The sequence below is a fragment of the Protopterus annectens genome, chromosome 2.part2, assembly GCF_019279795.1.
Source record: "Protopterus annectens isolate FY-2018-M chromosome 2.part2, PAN1.0, whole genome shotgun sequence".
Taxonomy (NCBI): Eukaryota; Metazoa; Chordata; order Ceratodontiformes; family Protopteridae; genus Protopterus; species Protopterus annectens.
This window is the reverse complement of record NC_056730.1, coordinates 117,149,652-117,164,651: the sequence shown is the minus strand read 5'-3', so window position 1 is coordinate 117,164,651 and position 15,000 is coordinate 117,149,652. Positions and strand designations below refer to the sequence as shown.

The 15,000-nt window shown below is 39.0% G+C and overlaps 1 protein-coding gene across 1 annotated transcript in view; it reads left to right on the top strand.

Annotated features, from left to right (window-relative positions):
* CCHR2.PART2H15orf48 (chromosome chr2.part2 C15orf48 homolog) overlaps nt 1-15,000 on the top strand; it is a 65,525-nt gene that overhangs the window by 8,544 nt on the left and 41,981 nt on the right. The window contains exon 4 of the mRNA XM_044063800.1: nt 2,449-2,509. Coding sequence (XP_043919735.1) covers nt 2,449-2,509 — 61 coding nt within the window. The remainder of the gene's footprint in view (nt 1-2,448; nt 2,510-15,000) is intronic.

The window sequence follows — 15,000 nt, the reverse complement described above, 5'->3', positions numbered from 1 at the left end:
TTTGGTCATGCTTGTGATTGGCTAAAGATTATTTGAATCTTTATATGAGTAATGGGTATCAATAGAAATGTGTCTTTGATCTGAAGAAGCTATTTAGCGAAAGCACTCATCATTTATATTTACAATAAATATTTTTCTGTGGTTTTAACGCATCGTGGATTGCCTGGTTGCTTCGTTATAGCTGTTATAATCCTGGACATTTTTACTGCACCATTTGTCTAACAGAGCATTTATCTGGTGGGTTATTTGCAGTCATCTTTTTATTGGTTAATCTGATGAACTTTAGCTATTACATAACTTGATCAACTGTACCATAAAAGAAAAGCACCAAAGTTTCAGGATGCAACGAATTTTGTGCAACGACAAATCGCGGTAAATGTATATGCTCATGACATGAAAGGTAGAAAACTCAAAAGAGAGAATCACAAATGGTAGAAGAAAATGGAGAGAATCACCTGCACCATCTTAATCATGTCAGCTAACCCTAACCATGACCCTTACCCTAACCCTGCATATACTACTACACAAGACAAAGGGGCACAGAGTACACATAACACAAACCATGCACAATACTGAATCTATCCCCTTATCTAATCCTTATGTTAACATTAACCTGTGAACATTTGCATGGTCCCAAATTACACAGTCTTGCACATCTTTTCAGCTACCACTTGTTCACACTAACATTAATTTTCCTGCATGCAGCTGCTTACCTATATTATATAAAACTAAATTTGGCCATATGTGATTCACTGAAATGAGCATTCATGCATTTGAACATTCTCTCTTTTTTTACAACCACAAACACCTTTGTACAAGACGTGATTCTGTCTTTTGTTACATATACACACACACACACACACATATATAGATATATATATATATATATATATATATATATATATATATATGTATATGTGCATATATAAAACATTATTTCTTTCAAAACTGTATGTATATGTAGGCATATACACACAATTATGTATGTATGTATATATATATATATATATATATATCTACAGATATATATATATATATATATATATATATATATATATATATATATATGTGGGTCTACTTTGTTTAATTGAAAGCTTATTTCACTGAATTTGAATTCACCCTGACCAAATTGCTGAAAGCTCAAATTACTGAAAACACATTTCACCGAATCTCATTTCACTGAAGTGAAGTACTGGCACTGTGTAGAGTACTGTAAGGCAAGTAAAAGGTATATGCCCTTTTCCCCACTGTAGTGCAATCCTGGAGTTAGTATGTATAGTTGGGGGGAGGGTTGTAGCCCACCACCTAGTTTGGTTTTATGTTGTAGTTCACCGAAAGCTTCAAAACAATGCATAGTTATAACACCAATGACTAACTCTTTCCAGAAGACAATATAAACCCAATCTAATTGGTGGGTACACCCCCACATCCCCTAACTATATATACTAACTCCTGGATCGCACTACAGTGGGGAAAAGGGTATATACCTTTTACTTGCCTTACAGTACTCTACACAGTGTCAGTAATTCACTTCATTGAAATGAGATTCAGTGAAATGAGTTGTCAGTAATTTGAGCTTTCAGCGACTTGGTCAGGGTCTACCAGTTACTGACCTGCAACCCAGACTTACAGTCCAGTGTATTTTCCTGGGGATAGTCATGAAACAAGGATCTGGGGTAACGGCTTGTCTGTGCGTCTGCATGGGAGGTTTATTTATGCCCTACCCATTTCACCCCCCCCATATGTGAGCCCATGGTTTAGCCTGGTGGTCTGGCATGTAATGGAAATGTGCAACATATCGTCTCACCTCTGTAGCAGTGTAGCCATCTCTTTGCCCTTTTAACCCCTCCTGTAGGCATGCCTATCACATGCTGTCCCAGCCTTCACTAGGGATCGACACTGTGAGCACCCATGGACCCACCCTAAGATGGCAACGCCCATCCTACCCAACTTCTCCATCGGCCACGCAAGCTGCTAATCGAACCCTGTTTGTGTGGGCCATAGTCAGGGCTTTATCCGCTTGATGCGACAGGAGTGGCTTCATGTAAAACAAAACTTTAAAAAGTAGCATAAAACATTGTTTTTGCAGGGGGTGCAAACCCCTTGCACGCCCAACACACCCTGCTAACTATGTATACCAGCTCTGAGATTACACAATTTCAACTAAAGGGAGATTTGATCATTTTCATTTCTCTCATTTTTATACATGGATATGTGCATATACATATGTGTGCGTGCATGTGTGAATATTTGTGTATGTGTGTGTATATGCACATATACACACACATACGTGTGTGCCTGTGTGAATGTGTGTATGTATGCATATACACGCACATACACACATTCACACATGCACACACATATGTATATATTTCTTTTGTTTGTGCATGTATAATATATATGTTAATGTCAGACCTACTCATCTTTGTATATTTTTTCTCTTTGTAGTATTAATAAGACTGGCAATCCAGAACCATGGGAGAATATTGATCCAACAAAGTCACAGAAGGTATATTTATCATATTTTGTGCTTGTATTTGCATGTTTTTGTTTTGTTTTTTTTTTACTTAAAATATATTACTTCTAGGTCTCACATATTCTTTCTCATGATCCTGAATATAGAAACAAAGGTGATGCTTATGTGTGTGAGGTATATTGAAGATAATTATTTAAAGTCATACAGATCTGTTAATCTGTTCTTGTCTTCCTCCAGAGAATAACAGTAGGGTGCAGCTGTTATCATGTGTCAGTAGCTGGCTCCAGGTTTTGGATCACTTATTCCCTTGCCCCTCAACTCCCAGCCCATGGTTTATCATCTTTCCCCCTCCTGGTCAGTACGGATAGTATTTGTGTCTGTGTGTATCAGAGGGAGGGCATAAACCTTCTCTGCAGAACTTTCCAGATATCAAATAATGGTGTTCTGCTTTCCTTTGAATTATCTTGTTAGTGTGAAGTATTGTTGACTGAGCCGATTAACCTTTTAGTGTACAGGTTTACAGCATCTCCAGTCTGCCCATCATGGATCACTGAATTACACTGCATTATATTTGCTTAAAGAATGTGACAATGAATTGTCTGTCTAGTTTGCTTTGTAAATGCTTTAAACATTCTACATTCCTTCCCCTCTTATCATTTTCTCCACTCCTTCTGTACCAGTCCAGTGCCTTCCCAAAACACCTTTGTGGAGACAATAGAAAGTTAGATTGGGTACTGTTCTGTGTAAGTAGAGACAGATGATCCTCAACAATATCTAGTTTAGTTGTTCCTTCTAAAATTTAAATATTAGACAATTGTAATCAGTGTCTCTGGTAAAAAAAAAAAAAAAAAGTAATGAAGTCTGTGCGTGATCTGTATTCATTATTTTCAGATCTTAAAGTAGGTATAAAATAGGAGGTATGGACAGCAAAGCACCTGCTGATTTATCTTTGTTACTAATTATTTTTGGTCACTAAAATATCCAGTTTCAAGCATTTAATGTCTGTTTTAAACTACAGCCTTTTATATATTTTGTATTTAGCATTATGTAAAGCTTGATGCATGTTGAACAGTTAGTTGCACTGGCTTTTCTGCCTCAAGAGGATAATATTGTCTGCCTAACATATATCGAAAAATGGTTTCCTGCATATGTTGTGAACCTGATGTTTCTTGTGACCAACATACGTGGACTTTTCATCATTTTCTGATTAAATAGTTTTATAGTTGTAAGTTTGCATAATAATGAGATGATGGTGAAGGGCTACAGTCTGATCTGCATCACTGACCACTAAAAATATGCAAGTAGGATTACCTTAAGAACATACTGCAAATATGCACTGCTGCCTCAAGTTATGACTAGTACCTACCACTGTCAAATCAGCTTTACAGTGAGCAGCTGCGAAGTTATAAAAGCTGCCTTCACAGAATTTCATCAGCATTATTTTCAGCCAAATGTTTTCTAGTGCTACCTCATCAAAAGTAACTGAAGTCTGGTCAAGGTAATTTTGCGTGTGTCCACACACATACACATGCACTGTATCTCCTTGCAGAGACTAATGATACATATCCTGTGCCAATAACCCTCTTCCTGTCTGAATGGTAAAATAGCATAATTACTACTCATTCTTACAGTAAGCCAATCATAATAGAATTGTTTAGTTGCTACGTTAAAAGCAATCATGCTTTGAAAAGAAGAAACCAACAGATAATAATTCAACAAAGCTGTACACATAGCTTGGTACTAATAACTAAGTCACCAACTTGAGGTTGGGAGGGTGGCCTAATGGTTAAGGTATTTGCCTTAAAAACACAAGGTGCAGGGTTTGAGGCTCACAAGGAATAATTGGCTAGGCTTGAAATGGCTCGCAAGGGCAGTTAGCTTAGTACTAATCTATGAACCTATGAAAAGCTGTTGAATATTGACATTATTTACATAAATAATTAAACTTAGGCAATGCACTTTAAAAATTAAATGTATGTGTAGCTACAGAAGAGTATGAAATAAACTTTTGAATAGACAGATGGCCTTTTGAAAAATACTGGCAATCAGATATTTGGTCCTGATATTACCACTAGTTAAATGATTATTGTAGTTTAGCTACCTTGGAATCTTAGAAGCATTTAGCACCTGTAGAAAACTCATAGGTTCATAGGTGTTTACTAGGCTAATAACCACAAGGGCCTTTTTAGCCTAGCCATGCAAATCTCTGACAAGTTCGGAATCCTTAATAAGTGTAAGCAGGGGCTTGGGAAGTGGGGCTTGGGAGGTGAAACATTTACAAGCAGGGGCCAGGGAGATGAACCATTTACAGGCTGCCTGTGTCCATTAGAGACATGGGTGCCAAACCAGGGATGAATTTCCTGTTCCCCATCCAATTGTCCAAGTTACACCTGAATTGGGTTAGGGAGGAACTCTGCTTCATATGGATGGGGAGCCTGTTCCAGAGAAGGGATAATCTCTGGGATACATACCTAAGACAGCAGTTCAGGTTGTAGCCTGTTATAGGTCCCCAACTATGTCCCAAGACTCACACTCCACATTCCTAAGCACCCTGAAGAATATTAGGGTCCAACCTAACACTCTCATACTGGGCGACTTCAAATACTCCTCCATTAACTGAGAAAATTACTCGTGTACCAATACACTTGCCCAACGTTTGCTGGAATTCATTAATTCCAATGCCCTGGACCAGCTCGTTCTTACCCCCACTAGAGGTAGCAAAATCCTTGACCTGGTCATTGCTAACATGGGTGACCATTGCTCTACACCAATAGTTAACTCCTCCCTGGTTAGATCCAACTGTGATGATTGGGGAGAGATGGGCGAAGGCTGCCAGCCTAGTCAGAATTTGGTATATAATTCTGGCATTTGTAAATAAATGTAAAACACAGGCATGTTTCTTGAGTATAAAAGAATACGGTGGAATGTGGAACTGCAAAATATGTGACAACATTGCACTCTACTGGACCAGTGAAGCATGTTGTGACCCTTTCATGTTAGAATTCGGCTCCAGTGCATCTGGATGAAGGTTTCATGCCCATTGTTTTAAGGCTAAAGTTTATGACCAAAATGTAGATGTGGAATGTGCTTTATTGCTCTGGTTTCTGTTAGAATATACATGTGAAATGCCTTGTATTGTTGTAAGTTTCTGAGCAGGTGTTAGATTGCTAAATAATGTAGTTTGTGACCTGAGAACTCAGACCAGAAGTTAAGATGATGCAGTATGAATATTGGGAAAACCTAAGTGTCAAAAATGATGTAATTTGGGAGGGCCTTAGAGACATGTTTGTTAGTAATGTTTAAATATTATTTCTCACAAGAGATAGAGAGCATTTTGATCTTAGATATCTAACTCAACACTCTGCCTAAGCTCACATGTAAGTTTCTAGCACTGTGATTTCTTGTAGGAATAATTAAAGCTAGTAAAGATTAATTAGGTATTTTTCTTTGAAATCAGACCTGTCTTATTGTATTATTTTAAGTTTCTGTGTGATCTGTGAAATCTTAGATATCTCTGTGGTGTAGTTGTTTTCTCTTGTGTTTTAATTATTTATTAAATATTTTTAAAACCTTCTACCTATGGCTGATTTATGTAGAGATAAAGTATGCTTTAGAGTACATTATATATTTATAGAGTTTTCTGTCTAAGCTCTTCTAGTAAGCCTAGACTGAATAGTCACATTACCATTGGATTATAATATTGCACAGTAATAATTGGACATCCTTTTAAGTGCCTTTTAGTAGCTGATATTATTAGCTGGATGGTGGCAGTGATTACTACCATATGGTCTGGGTAAAGGGGTACAGCTGGAGAATCTGTGTCAGCCTTTCCCAGGAGTGTTTGTGAAGTTGTATAAATACTTATCTCAAAGTGTGTGTGTGTGTTGTGTCAGCTACTTGGCAGGGACACGAAGCACTGGTTGGACAGAGAGGGTACCGGAGGTTCTAGCTTGCCCAGCTAGGCTGAGACCTGGATCCTATAGCTGTGCCAGTGGGGAGTCTTATTGGGTAACCTGGTGAGCAAAGGAGCAACCAGCCCCAGACTGACTGTGATCTCTATGTTCACTTAAGTGAAATTGTATTTTACTGTGTGTATTAGCTATCCTTTTCTCTCTTCTAGGAGACGACCTCCCTGGTGTTAATGGTGAGGATTGAAGCTCCTTGATTGCTGGGCCAAGGCACGGTCGTCACACTGACCACAAACTAATCACCTTGGAAATCCACATTCTACCCCCCACCCCCGCAAAGGTAACCATGATGAAAAATTTCTCAGAAGCTAACTTTGGGCTCCTAAAAATAGAGCTGGCTAACTTCATGGCACTCATGCAAATAGAGAATAGTTGCATGACCACCGAATCATACACTAGTGCACTGTACGAACACGTACACAAATGCATAGATCTCGCCATACCCAGTAGAACCAAGATGTTGTCCTCCAAAAATAGGAAGCCAATCTGGTGGTCCCCTGCCATAAACAAACTCTACAACAGAAGGAGGAAACTGATGCTGAATAAGGTGAAGTCCCAAGACTGGAAAAACTCCCTTATTAGCCTCAACAAAAAGGTGAGATCCCTCATCAAATCCTCTAATGCTAGCTGTGAAAACAGAATTTCAGCAGATAGTAAAGAAAACCACAAGGCCTTCTATAGTTATGTAGAGAATCTCCATGGCAATACCCAGGTATTGCCAATATACTGGCTGACAGATTCAGTGCCAACTTTACCCCTCCCCCCCAAAGGACCAATCATAATACCAGTAGATTACCAGGCACCCAGTATTACTGCTGCACAGGTTAAAACACCACTGTCCAAGGCCAAGACTACAGCTTCCATGGGACCTGACAATATCCCTGGCTGTGTTCTACATGAACTACAGAGTGAACTGGCACCTCACCTGTGTGCCCTGTTCAATCATAGCCTCACCTCAGGCTTTATCCCTACTGAATGGCACAAAGGAGGAGTGACTACAGACCCTGGGAACTATCGCCCCATTAGCCTGACATGTCTGATATGCAAAGCTATGGAACATATCATCATGGACCTAATAAACAAGGATATAGGGAATCTCCAAACTTTGGATCCCACACAGTTTGGTTTTGTGAAAGGTAGATCATGCCTGCTCAACTTGGTCGATTTCTTTGAGTCAGTCACTAGAGCTGTGGATGAAGGCAAGGTGGTTCATACAGCCTACCTTGATCTGGCCAAGGCCTTTGATACCATTCCACACTCAGGAATCATAGAAAAACTCACTAAGCTAGGCATCAACCCCTGTATCACTGGATGGGTTGTAAACTGGCTCACAGAAAGAAACCAGTGTGAAAGTAGCTGACTCCAAGCCAGAATGCTGACCAGTCATGAGTGCAGTCCCACAGGGTTCGGTCCTGGGTCCTCCCTTGGTATCTACATCTTAGAAGTCCAGGCCAACATGAAGGGACTCTGGCTGACAAAGTTCACAGATGATTTCAAGTTGGGAGCCATTATTAACTCCCCAAGTGATGTAGACATCCTACAGAAAGGCCTCACTGAGACCAACGACTGGTGTCAGAGCCATGGCCTTAAGCTCAGTGCCAAAAAATGTGTTGTCATCCCCTTTGGGAAAACCCAGCTCCCATGAATTACCACAGTGATGGTAGTCCATGAACACAGAAGGTGTTATAAGAGATCTGGGAACACAGGTTGATGGCAACCTATCTTTTGACCACCACATTGCCACTGTGGTCAGAAAGTCCTTCTGTGTGGCACATCTCATTACTAAGGGTTTTGCATTCAGGAAGAAAGATGTCATTGTCTCCCTCTACTCTTCCTCATTAGGCCAATCATCAAATACAATGCCCCATTTGGCATGTACCTCATTAGACACCTGCAACAACTGGAGAGGCCACAAAAGTACCTCACGAAGGGGATCCTAGGCCTTAAACACACTCAGACAAACTCAAAAAACTCCCAACTATTCTCTGTCTCATACTGCCTACTTAGAGGCGATCTCTGCTTGACTTACAAAGCTATGTTTGACCCAGCTCTGTTAGAAGTGCTACATCTAAACAAATCCCAATCCCTCCACACCACGCACTCCAGTGATCTCAACCTCATTACCACAATCAACAGAACGTGCTGGAGGGACAGGTTCATAACCCAGAGACTGCCCATGCTATGGAATAGACTTCCTATACATGTCAAACAGAGGACCTCACAGGTCATCTTCATGAGAAATCTTGATGAGTGGATGGAAAAATAGAAAATTCATCCTGGGGATCACTGCAGTGGCTCTGGTGACAGAGGCACTGGGAACTAAGGTTGGGTGGCACAATACCAGGGTAATCCTATGGGCTAGGCTTGTAAATGCTCCTGGGCCATTAGCCTAGTACACATCTATAAACATGTGAACCTCTCTGTCCAGCAGGTCCTGTTTATATCACAGGCAAGGTTTAAGTCTTCAGAATGAGTAATTCTGGTGTTTTTCAGATATGCAGGAGGTTCATCAGAGTTGCGTCTGACAATGCCTTGTATGCCAGGCATAGATCTCCCTTCAACAACCTATGTAGTTGTGGATGTTCCAGTTGTTGGATATGCCTGGTTAGGTACATACCAAAGGGGGCATTGTACTCAGTGATAGGTCTGACGAATGCCTAATTCAATGGAACAATGACTTTCTTGGACCTACATGCCATATCTTTGTTTATAAGTTGCACAACATAGAATTATTTCCTCAGTACTGTAGACACATGATGGTCAAAAGCTAGATTACTATCTGTGTGTCTCAAAGTCCCTGACTACTGGGTCAGCTCTTAGGGTTGTGTTGTCAGTACGATAGTTATTTCATGGCATTTAGTTTTAGTTCATGGCTCTGACAGCAGTTGTTTTTCTGTGTCAGCCTTTCCTAGAGAACATTTGTGTCAGCTGGCAATTTAGTCGCAGCTCACAATTTGCAATCATCTGCAAATTTAGTCAGCCAAAGGCCATTGATAATGGCCTTGACTTCAGAGAAGTAAATGCCAAAAATGAGCAGTCCCAGGAACCATCCCTGAGGGACTCCAATTGTTACTGACCTGTTTGTAGAGATGAACTCCCCAGTTCTAACTTCCTGGGTCCTGTCTGTGAGCCAGCTGGCTATCTACCAGGTGGCATAAGGGTTTGTACCTAACCTCTTAAGTTTGTCAATAATGCCCAGATGCTGTATTGTGTCAAATGCCTTGGCCAGGTCAGTGTGAACCATTTTGCCATCATCCATTGCTTTGGTGACCTTCTCAAACAAGTCCACCAGGTTAAGTAGGCATGACCTGCCCTTGATGAAACCAAACTGGGTTGAATCCAGTGTCTGGAGGTTTACTATGTCATTATTGATCATTTCCATGATAATTCTTTTCATGGCTTTGCATGTGAGACTAGTAAGACTTATTGATTTGTAGTTTCCAGAGTCTGCAGATGGCATACCTTTGTACAGAGGGATGACTGTTGCTATTCTTCATTCATGAGGCATGAAGCCTGTTTGTAAGCTACAGTTAAATAGCAATCCCAGAAAGCCTGAAAGGTCATGTTTCATGCTATTTAGAAGGCTGTGCCTATAAAATGTAGTGTTCTTGGCTTTAGAGAGAGCATTAAGGACCCATTTCCTAGTGATAGCAGGAGGAGTTATATTTGATGGTATTTCATAAGGAAAGGTTGAGGGGACTAAAGGACTTCTAATGCTTTCAGTAGGTGCCATGTGATCTTTTTACATCCACCTGAGCTACCACCATTTCAAGCAGATGGGACCTCAATTCACACTAAGTGAAGTGTGGATGACCAAGATTGCCAATGACTGCAAGCTAGGCTCTGTCATCCTCTTCTTCACTGATACTAAACAACTCCAGCAAGGGTTGGAATATGCTCATATGTTATAAATGGTACTTCTTTTTACAGAGGGACATTCATGACGGATGCATGGATTTGTGTGGACATCTCTGTCTCTCGCTCTCATTCAAGCATCATGTTTCAACCATAGACGGGGAAGCCCTCTACCTGGCCCAGTTACTTGTCAAGAAATATTTTCAAGAGCCAAGAAAGTCATCCTGCCTGTGGACCTTTCCCTTTTAAGACCTATCATCAAATATAGTGCTACCTTTCAGGTATACAGTTCCAAGTATATTGCACAATTGGAAAGGCCATAAAGATTTATGACCAAGAAGATCATAGCACTTAAATGCTTCAACTATCCTAGTAGATTAACGCAACCTTTGCCTACTGGCCACTCCAAGGTGACATTGGTCTCACTTTTTGAGACAGGAAAGATCTAATCTTGTATTACCTCCTGTTTCTTTACTTTAGCGGCTCTACAGATACCCACACTACAGACCTATATCTACACTAAAAGTAAACAGGACTCGCTAGAGAAATGGACTCCTAGCTGAACATAGTCCTAGCCTATGGAATAAGTTACCACTACAGGTTAAAGAAAGTGCTACTTTGATTACCTTTAAGGTTAGTCTTGATGACTGGATGGGTAGACATACATTTGCACCAGGAATGTCATGTAGAGCCAGGCTCACTTTGGTAAGAGAGCACTACAAAGTGCTTGAAAAAGGGTGGCAAGAAGTTTCAAATATGTCTACAGATTCACTACTCTCTCCTCAATAAGTAAAGACCAAGCAAAACCATTAATAAAGCTAACTGGCTACCCGTGGAACAATGTGCTGACTTAGTACTCATCTCTCAGCTGGTTAAACCTATCAGTAATGAGACCTTCTTCTAACTATCATTCAGACTGTTCAGAGCTGCAGCAACATACAGCCACAGAAAGCTTAATCACTAATGTCCTCTCTTCCATACCCCCAAACTAGACTTTGCTGCACAGACCACGATTTCTCAGTCAATAATTGTAAACTGTGGGAATCTCTTCCTTCATTTCATAAAAGTCATTCCTCTTACCTCATTACAAGACTCTAGGAAAATGCAACTACTCTTGTCTCTCTCTCTCTCTGGTCATATAACTTAACCTCTGCCTACCATACCTCCCTCTACATACCTTGCTCTGATACTTTTCATTGTGATATTTTTCAGCATACCATTTCTGATATTCATTCTGTGTATAATGCATATATATATTTTTTTTTTGTTTGTTTTGTCAGTCACTTTATTGTCATGTATCAATTGTCTTTGTACCCCGAAACTCTGTACATAATATCATGTATCTGCTGTCTTTACCTCAGTTTGAGGCTAAAATAAGTCCAATGGGATTAGTGCTCTATCCTGGTTAACAAATTCTAAATAAATAATTTCTTTTGTTTTACAACTCAGTAGTTGCAAAGCATGGATCATTGAAATTATGTTGAATTATTGGCCCATCTATGACAGGGAGTTAAAGAACAATATGATTCCTTCATCCACATCTTACTCCCAAATACATAACATGTGGATTGACAGTAGAAAGGGTTATAGAATATGGGATACATTTCTTTAAATGCTGTTGACACTGTAATGGCAATGCAGGCCATGTAAATGTTTATGTAATAACATTTGTGCTTCTTATACTAGGTGTACCTGTAAGCATGAGCTGGAGTACTGCCCTGTATTTAATCAGTTTTATAGAATCGGTGGTAGAAAAGGACTTTTTGTAAGCATCTGATGAAGGAAAAAAGTGCGTTCACAAGAATTAGCATTCAGCTGTTATTTGGATACATATAGATATTTATACAGTACATGTTGTATTTTCTGTAGAACACATTCCATAAAAGTATAACATGGTTGCTCTGTAAATGCAAATTACATTTACTATTTGTGTGGTAACTGTACACTCTGGTATATACCACACTGTATGCATGTTTTAAACAAATTTCATAACTATGAACTGCAATGGCTTTACATTTGTAAACTTGTATAGATGCTGTCAAGTTTATAGCTGAGGGCTTTCCTTTTCTCATGTCTCCTCTAAAGATGAGCATGTTTCCAATAGGGGCAACCCAATAAACCACTGAAATACATACATACATACATATGTAAATGCATAAATAAATAAACAAGTCATTGTTCTAGAAAAGAAATATGAAGAATAAGCCTTGCCATCAAATAATTGTGGTGGGTGCTGTTGAAATGAAAAGAGTTAGTGCCATAAGGTCTGACATGCCTGAGTGGTACTGAGACAAGAATCAAGTCAGATTGTTGGAAATATATGCTGAAAACTAATAGAGTAAATGCTACATGTGCTACTAATGATTTGATATATTTGGCAGTGTGTAATGACTGTCATTCATATTATGTAGGGATGATGAACAGATCCCTTCATGACAGAGTTAGAGAGCTCCTTTCGGCTATTCGTAATGGAGATATTGAAAGAAGTGTGCTAGCTAAACATATAATGTCAAATAAAACACACACATTCCAATTCATGGTTATATGCTTTATAGGTTATAGTTTAAGGTTGGGAGACAAGAAAAATGTTACTGAACAGAATTAATTATATTGGATAGTTAAGTTGCAAGCCGATAAACTACCTGGGCTCAATGAAAGGCTTTGATAAAACCACTGTGGTCTGCTAAGAGGTTTAAGTAATTTTATGTTATTTTTAGTATTTTATATTTTAATAAAGTGTTTGTCTTTAATATGGTAATTGATTAATTATTTAATTATTCCATTAGTATGTTGGTTAGAGAATGTATTTAAACAGGAAGTGATGTGCAATGTGAATGAAGTCTGATGAAACATCTATTTGATGTGAAAGCGCTTACTGGTGTTATCTGTTCTACTTTGAAATTGGTTCTACAATAAATCATTGGAATTTTATGCTGTGGTCTTCTCATCTCCGGTTTTGATATACATTGAAAACTAATAGTCAAAATACTGAATTTAAACTGTTCACAGATACAGAAGGTAATACTTTTTTTTCTGAAGATACTATAAATGATTTGGGGGTATAAAGGCACTGAATAGAGAGATGTGTGCAGATTATTAACATGTTTTGATTCTCGGGTATTGACATTGGGTCATAAGTTGCTGATGGGTAAGTATAAAAATGAAAAACTGTAAGGTCTTGTATTCATGGGGAGGATGGAAATCTGTGTAGAAGTAATTGCAGACATCTGTGGAAAACAAGTGCATAGTGCATGAAGAGCTGTTATTATGCTTTGATATCCAGAAAAAAAAAACAAATCCGTTAAGCGCTTCTATAGTGTGAGGCCTAATCTTATCAAATGTTAAACATCCTCAGCTTCAGTTGTTAAGACTGGGTATCTTACTAGGCAGTTAATCCCACCAGTACTGGCCAACATACAGCAGTGGCAGAACAAAAAAACAGATTTTTTTTCTGCCTGCTTTGTGTGCTGGTAATGGGTTCCTGATTTTTTTTTTTTTTTTTTGTACAGTATGTCTTACGCTGTCTCATTCGCTAAGTGCTTCACAGCTTTGAAAGTCATTAAAACACTTAGCACTTTTTTTTAATTAGTAAAATTAGTAGTACATGGAGCAGATAAAGTTCCATGCACTGCAAAGAATTATGATCAATCCCCAATCATAACCCTCTATTATATGTTCTTGACTGTTTCTTTTCCTGTCCTCTGACTAAGTTCTCCTCTTCAACCCAATTTTGTTCCCTTAAACTCTCGCACCTTCTACTCACCCCACTTCTCTCCTGCCTATCTTCTAACTATATTCGTATGTCTCACTAAATATTGTCAAAGTCAAAGTAAACTTTATTGTCATTTAGAACTACATACATGTAGCCTAAACAAAATTTCATGCATCAGCTGTTGAGATTATAAAGGAAAGTGAAACAACACATACAAGCAGAGGAATAAACATAACTAACAAATACAATACTACTCCCAATACACACAGAGCAGAGCAGTTTACCAACACTCATATACGAAAATAATACCCTCACCTGAGTTAAATTAACTATCGTGCTCTACATGTTCTATAAGGTGCAGCAACCTTTCATATAATATATACTTGCTTTTGGAGTTTTTACTCAACAGCCCTCCCTAAAATGGCATATTTGTAATGTATTCTCTAAATCTCTTATGATGTTCCTATGTGTAATTTGTTAAATAATATGTTTTCTTTTACTGTATGATGTTCTTTTGTTCTTTGGCAAACAATGGTGTAATTACTGTCGCCTCATAGCAAGACGTTGTGCAGTTCGATTCTCAGCTAGAGCGTCTTCTGTGTGGAGACATGCGTGAATGGGCGTACCTTCGTTGAAGGTTGTGCGTCAGGGCTGGCAAACTCATCACGTAAAAAATCTACTGCCAATCATTAGCGGACAAGAGTTCTGCTGTGGCGACCCGTAACTGGAAAAAGCCGAAAGACACAAACAAACTAATTTATACTTGGAGCTTTTCTCCCTGGACCTCTGCTGAAAATGGGCTACTAGCCCAGCCAGACCTCCTGGTAAACAAATGTCAAATAAAATAAATAAGGAAAATAAAATTAAGGCTCGAGAGGTGAATTTCTTGGCATTCTTGTTTCAAAACACATAATAAGCCGGTTTTGACCGGTGACCAACTCATAATCCTTTATATCAAAGTTCCTGAGTGAAAGTTTCATATCCGGTCC